This window comes from Berghia stephanieae, chromosome 5, assembly GCF_034508935.2.
Source record: "Berghia stephanieae isolate SIO BIC M18660-M18661 chromosome 5, UCSD_Bste_1.3, whole genome shotgun sequence".
Classification (NCBI taxonomy): Eukaryota; Metazoa; Mollusca; class Gastropoda; order Nudibranchia; family Aeolidiidae; genus Berghia; species Berghia stephanieae.
Window position 1 is genome coordinate 916064 of NC_088364.1, and position 7500 is coordinate 923563.

At 45.9% G+C, this 7500-nt stretch overlaps 1 protein-coding gene and 1 pseudogene across 1 annotated transcript in view; both read right to left on the reverse strand.

Moving 5' to 3' along the window:
- The window catches only part of LOC144974249 (uncharacterized), a 500-nt pseudogene extending 2 nt beyond the window's left edge, over positions 1-498 (reverse strand).
- Positions 1-7500, reverse strand: part of LOC144972215 (trypsin-2-like) — a 20942-nt gene that overhangs the window by 3039 nt on the left and 10403 nt on the right. Inside the window, 1 exon segment of the mRNA XM_078913239.1 lies at positions 3942-3996. Coding sequence (XP_078769365.1) covers positions 3942-3996 — 55 coding nt within the window.

A 7500-nucleotide genomic window follows, 5' to 3' on the forward strand; every position in this document is an offset into this window, starting at 1 on the left:
TTGGATTGGGTTGGATTGGAGTTGGGTTGGTTGGGTTGGGTTGGGTTGGATTGGTTGGATTGGGTTGGGTTGGTTGGGTTGGGGTTGGGTTGGATTGTGGATTGGAGTTGGGTTGGATTGGGTTGGGTTGGTTGGGTTGGTTGGTTGGTGGTGAGTTGGGTTGGGATTGGGTTGGGTTGGGTTGGATTGGGTTGGTTGGGTTGGGTTGGGTTGGATTGGTTGGGTTGGGTTGGGTTGGATTGGGTTGGGTTGGATTGGGATTGGGTTGGGATTGGGTTGGGGTTGGATTGGATGTGGGTGTGGTGGTTGGGTTGGATTGGTTGGGTTGGATGGTGGGTTGGTGTGGATTGGATGGATTGGTTGGTGGTTGGTGTGGGTTGGGATTGGGTTGGGTTGGTTGGTGTTGGATTTGGGTGGGTTGGGTTGGTGGGATTGGTTGGGTTGGTTGGATGGTTGGGTTGGTTGGTTGGGTTGGATTGGTTGGTTGGTTGGTTGGATGGATTGGGTTGGTTGGGTTGGTGGTGGTGGGTTGGGGTTGGGTTGGTTGGGTTGGTTGGTGGGGTTGGGTTGGGTTGGTGGTTGGGTTGGGTTGGGTTGGGTTGGGTGGGTTGGATTGGATGTGGGATTGGATTGGGTTGGGTGTGGGTTGGGTTGGTGGTGGTTGGGTTGGGATGGTGGGATTGGGATGGTGGATTGGTGATTGGTGGATTGGGTTGGATTGGATTGGGTTGGGGTTGGTTGGATTGGGTTGGGTTGGGTGGTGGTGGATGGTGGATTGGATTGGGTTGGTTGTGGTTGGGTTGGATGTGGGGTTGGGTTGGATTGGATTGGGGGTTGGTGTTGGGTTGGTTGGGTGGTTGGGTGGATTGAGGTTGGGTTGTGGTGATTGGGGGTTGTGGGATTGGATTGGATTGGGTTGGGTTGGGTTGGATTGGTGGTGATTGATGTGGGTTGGATTGGATTGGGATTGGGTTGGGTTGGATTGGATTGGATTGGGTTGGTTGGATTAGATTGGATTGGGATTGGATTTGGATTGGTTGGGTTGGGTTGGGTTGGATTTGGATGGATTGGATTTGGTTGGATTGGATTGGGTTGGGTTGGTTGGGTTGGGTTGGATTGGATTGGGTTGGTTGGAGATTGGATTGGTTGGGTTGGTTGGATTGGGTGGATTGTGTTGGATTGGGTTGGATTGTGGATTGGATTGGTGTTGGGTTGGATTGGATTGGTTGGATTGGTGGTTGGATTGGATTGGGTTGGGATTGGGTTGGATTGATTGGATTGGGTTGGGTTGGGTGTGGATGGGTGGGTTGGATTGGATTTGGGTTGGGTTGGGTTGTGGATTGGGTGGTGGTTGTGGGATTGGATGTGGGTTGGGTTGGATTGGATTGGGTGATTGGATTGGATTGGGTTGGATTGATTGGTTTGGATTGGGTTGGAGGTTGGTTGGATTGGGTTGGGTTGGTTGGGATTGGATTGGGTTGGGTTGGTGGTGGATTGGTTGGTGGTTGATTGGTTGGATTGGATTGGTGTTGGGTTGATGGATTGGGTTGGGTTGGATTGGGTTGGGTTGGATTGGATTGGGTTGGTTGGATTGGATTGGTTGGGTTGGGTTGGTGGATTGGGTTGGTTTGGATGATGTTGGATTGGATTGATTGGTTTGATTGGATTGGTTGGTGGTTGGATTGGTTGGGTGGATTGGATGGTTGGGTTGGTTGGATTTGATTGGTTGGATTGTTGGATTGGTGGGTTGGATTGGTTGGATTGGGTTGGGTTGGATGTTGGTTGGATTGGGTTGGATTGGGGTTGGTTGGGTTGGATTGGATTGGATTGGGTTGGATTGGTTGGTTGGATTGGGTTGTGGTTGGATTGGTGGATTGGTTGTTGGTGATTGGTTGGTTGGGTTGGATTGGATTGGATGGATTGGGTTGGATTGGATTGTGGTTGGATTGGTTGGATTGGATGATGGGTTGGGTTGGTTGGATTGTGGTGGTTGGTTGGTTGGTTGGGATTGGTGGTGGTGGATTGGTTGTGGGTTGGGTTGGATTGGTTGGATTGATTGGATGGTTGGGTTGGATTGGGTTTGGATTGGATGGTTGGGTTTGGTGGGTTGGATTGGTTGGATTGGTTGGGGTTGTTGGATTGGGTTGGTTGGTGGTTGGATTGGATTGGTTGGGATGGGTGATTGGTGGTGGTTGGATTGGGTGGATTGGGTTGGATTGGTTGGATTGGTGGGTTGGTGTGGATTGGTGGTTGGGGGTTGGTTGGATTGGGTTGATGGGTTGGGATTGGATGGTTGGTTGTGGTTGGGGGGGTTGGATTGGATTGGGTTGGGTTGGTGTTGGATTGGTTGGTTGGGTTGGTTGGATTGGGTGGATTGGGTTGGATTAGGATTGGATTGGGTTGGGTTGGTTGGATTGGAGTTGGGTTGGGGATTGATTGGATGGATTGGGTTGGGTTGGATTGTGATGGATGGTGGTTGGTTGGGTTGGATTGGATTGGTTGGGATTGGATTGGATTGGGTTGGTTGGTGATTGGGTTGGATTGGTTGGATTGGTTGGATTGGTTGGTTGGGTTGGTGGATTGGGTTGGTGGATTGGGTTGGTGGTTGGGATTGGTGGATGGATTGGGGTTGGGGTGGTTTGGGTTGGATTGGGATTGGATTGGATTGGGTTGGGTGTTGGATTGGATTGGATGTTGGATTGGTGTGGATTGGGTTGGGTTGGATTGGTGGTGGATTGGGTTTGGATTGGTGGTTGGGTTTGGATTTGGATGGTTGGGTTGGATTGGATTGGATTGGATTGGGTTGGATTGGGTTGGATTAGGTTGGGTTGGATTGGATTGGGTTGGGTTGGATTGAGTTGGGTTGGATTGGATTGGGTTGGATTGGATTGGATTGGGTTGGATTGGGTTGGATTGGGTTGGATTGGATTGGATTGGATTGGGTTGGGTTGGATTGGATTGGATTGGATTGGGTTGGGTTGGGTTGGATTGGATTGGATTGGGTTGGGTTGGGTTGGATTGGATTGGATTGGATTGGATTGGGTTGGATTAGATTGGGTTGGATTGGGTTGGATTGGATTGGATTGGATTGGATTTGATTGGATTGGATTGGATTGGATTGGGTTGGATTGGATTGGATTGGATTGGATTTGATTGGATTGGATTGAGTTGGATTGGATTGGATTGGATTGGGTTGGATTGGATTGGATTGGATTGGGTTGGATTGGATTGGATTGGGTTGGGTTGGATTGGATTGGATTGGATTGGATTGGATTGGATTTGATTGGGTTGCGTATTATTGATTTATCGATATCTAAGTAAGAATTCTAGGCTCAATAGGGAATGAGTTTAGCGGAAGAGTAGCGTCCCTTGATTGGACGTCACCCATAGTCTGCGACGTCACCGGCGGGAAAGTTATTAGAGAGAGAACGTCATGTTGGTTGTGCGCATGCGTCTCTCGTTCTCGCTTCCGCGCACAACCAACATGACGTTCTCTCTCTAATAACTTTTCCGCCGGTGACGTCACAGACTATGGGTGACGTCCAATCAAGGGACGCTACTCTTCCGCTAGTCTCATTCAATCATAGTCTGATATGCCTCAATATGAAAACCTGAATTGGTTTGGATGAGAAATTCCAGACAAAATATCAATAAAAATTGAAGAAGTAAAAATCATCGGAAGAAATCATTCAGCTTTGCTCGAGAAGGAATCGAACCTGGGACCTCCTGATTGACGATAATCTGAATATCCCATGTTTGATTCATAGTTCAGGGTGATTCTTTTGCCTTTAGCACTGACCAAGGAGCTCTCTCTATTGTTTGGCCACTGACTCGTACAGAACGATTATTATGTTTGTTTGTTTGTTTGTTTGTTTTCTCAATAGAACACAAAAAGCTACAACCAGATAAGAGTGTGGTTCTGGCGAGTCGGTGTTGCCTACCTGTGAGTGTCCATTCTCCATTTCTGTAGGTGTATAGAGGGCCTCCGCTGTCACCCTGGTCAAATCAGGTAACGGTGGGGTGGGGTGGGTGGAGGGGTTCAGGGTTCAAATAACTTTTATTAGTTTTTACTTTCGGACATGACAGTTCTATAAATAACTCGTTATTTTCATCCTTTTCCTCCTCCTAAATGAAACAATATAATCATCATCATCATGATGATCATCATCATCATCATCATCATCATCATCATCGTTATCATCATTATCATCATCATCATCATCATCATCATCATCATCATCATCATCATCATCATCATCATCATCGTCGTCGTCGTCGTCGTCAACACGATCATCATCATCATCATCATCATCATCATCATCATCATCATCATCATCATCATCATCATCATCATCATCATCATGTGTGAGTTATTTGTGTTTCTATATATGTGTATATTTGTCGATATGTGTGCGTATGAATGTGTGTGTGTGTGTGTTGTCTATAGACAGAACGAAATTGACATCACTCAGGTCTTTGTTATTGTTTTAGCCAGCCATTTTTATGAATGTGGATCTCACTAAATTGTATTAGCCAGACTACAACCGTTGAACCCTGACCCTAACTCTAGGACTGTGTTAGCCAGACTACAACCGTTGAACCCTGACCCCAACTCTAGGACTGTATTAGCCAGACTACAACCGTTGAACCCTGACCCCAACTCTAGGACTGTATTAGCCAGACTACAACCGTTGAACCCTGACCCTAACTCTAGGACTGTGTTAGCCAGACTACAACCGTTGAACCCTGACCCCAACTCTAGGACTGTATTAGCCAGACTACAACCGTTGAACCCTGACCCCAACTCTAGGACTGTATTAGCCAGACTACAACCGTTGAACCCTGACCCCAACTGTAGGACTGTATTAGCCAGACTACAACCGTTGAACCCTGACCCCAACTGTAGGACTGTATTAGCCAGACTACAACCGTTGAACCCTGACCCCAACTGTAGGACTGTATTAGCCAGACTACAACCGTTGAACCCTGACCCCAACTCTAGGACTGTATAAGCCAGACTGTATAACCCCACCACCGCCGCGAAAAAAATTTTATTCTCTATTGTCTTCTGGCACTTTTCTACTCACTTCATATCTTGTTGTTACCAACATAAGTGCCTGCTCCACTCACTTTTCTGAATTAAAAATTCACCCCATACACCGGAGCATACTCAATGTCTCAATCGTTTCTATGTTATATGTTTGTGTTGAGAATATTGGCTATTAAGCTTAACTGCTGGTCAAAATTACTTCGCGATGGTGGTGTGCGAACGAATCGGCGGTCTCAAGAAGTGGGTGAGAGAGGGATCTAGAAATGACTTGGGTTTGAAACGAATATTTTTGTGTTCGTGGATAGCTCACACGGTAGAGCCACGCTCTCACCTGCCAGGCGGAGTTGTCGTACCAATAAGGTCGCAGGTTCAAACCCCACCACCGCCGCGAAAAAAAAATTTTATTCTCTATTGTCTTCTGGCACTTTTCTACTCACTTCATATCTTGTTGTTACCAACATAAGTGCCTGCTCCACTCACTTTTCTGAATTAAAAATTCACCCCATACACCGGAGCATACTCAATGTCTCAATCGTTTCTATGTTATATGTTTGTGTTGAGAATATTGGCTATTAAGCTTAACTGCTGGTCAAAATTACTTCGCGATGGTGGTGTGCGAACGAATCGGCGGTCTCAAGAAGTGGGTGAGAGAGGGATCTAGAAATGACTTGGGTTTGAAACGAATATTTTTGTGTTCGTGGATAGCTCACACGGTAGAGCCACGCTCTCACCTGCCAGGCGGAGTTGTCGTACCAATAAGGTCGCAGGTTCAAACCCCACCACCGCCGCGAAAAAAATTTTATTCTCTATTGTCTTCTGGCACTTTTCTACTCACTTCATATCTTGTTATAAGCCAGACTACAACCGTTAAACCCTGACCCCAACTGTAGGACTGTATTAGCCAGACTACAACCGTTGAACCCTGACCCCAACTCTAGGACTGTATTAGCCAGACTACAACCGTTGAACCCTGACCCCAACTGTAGGACTGTATTAGCCAGACTACAACCGTTGAACCCTGACCCCAACTCTAGGACTGTATTAGCCAGACTACAACCGTTGAACCCTGACTCTAACTCTAGGACTGTATTAGCCAGACTACAACCGTTGAACCCTGACCCCAACTCTAGGACTGTATAAGCCAGACTACAACCGTTAAACCCTGACCCCAACTGTAGGACTGTATTAGCCAGACTACAACCGTTGAGCCCTGACTCTAACTCTAGGACTGTATTAGCCAGACTACAACCGTTGAACCCTGACCCCAACTCTAGGACTGTAAAAGCCAGACTACAACCGTTGAACCCTGACCCCAACTCTTGGACTGTATAAGCTAGACTACAACCGTTGAACCCTGACCCCAACTCTAGGACTGTATTAGCCAGACTACAACCGTTGAACCCTGACCCCAACTGTCAAAGAGGACCCATTGAAATAAGTGCAATAGATACCCTTCAACAGTCGTGACGTCACTTCCCTCGTAATGACGCATAATAACTTAGTAATTGGTTCTAAACTATCGGAACAATGGCGGACACCCTTATGAAATATTTCTCCGACGAGCATAAAGGTGTATCTAGAGGAGAAAAACATTATAAATCTGATCATGTTTTTTAACTTTTATAAATTCTGATCTCATGACATGTGAAAAAAGTTCGAGCCGACATGAAGAATAAAAAGTACCAATTTCAATTGTTTAGAACCAAGCTGCTGGTTGTTAGGCGGACGTGACATCATACTATTGAATCCTATTCCTTGGTGACTCATAACCCAGAGGTTTTAAAGAAGAGAAAATGACGTCATGGGTTGGTTATGACCCAGAGCCGAGCATAAATACGTCACTGCTATTATATTAGTTACAATTCCTTTCTCTCAGAAGAGACATTCGTCTGAAATGTTTCCAGTTATCGTTCTTGACATAATATATGCCACTGTGTTAGTATTTATGTTTCGTGTAGGAGGTTGTAAGCCACTGTGTTAGTATTTATGTTTCGTGTAGGAGGTTGTATGCCACTGTGTTAGTATTTATGTTTCGTGTAGGAGGTTGTAAGCCACTGTGTTAGTATTTATGTTTCGTGTAGGAGGTTGCAAGCCACTGTGTTAGTATTTATGTTTCGTGTAGGAGGTTGTAAGCCACTGTGTTAGTATTTATGTTTCGTGTAGGAGGTTGTAAGCCACTGTGTTAATATTTATGTTTCGTGTAGGAGGTTGTAAGCCACTGTGTTAGTATTTATGTTTCGTGTAGGAGGTTGGAAGTGTCAGAGTCCCAGAATGGCATTCGGATCTATCCAGGTTAGTTTGAGGTGAGATCTTAGAACATAGAGCAACTTTGTGTCCGAATAATGTCTTCTTGATTTTGTAAGATGTCTGCTTGACGTTTTCACACAAACCAATTTTCAAACATTTCGTTGAGGTTTAGTCCAAAGTTTGATCGCGAATTTGAACATCTT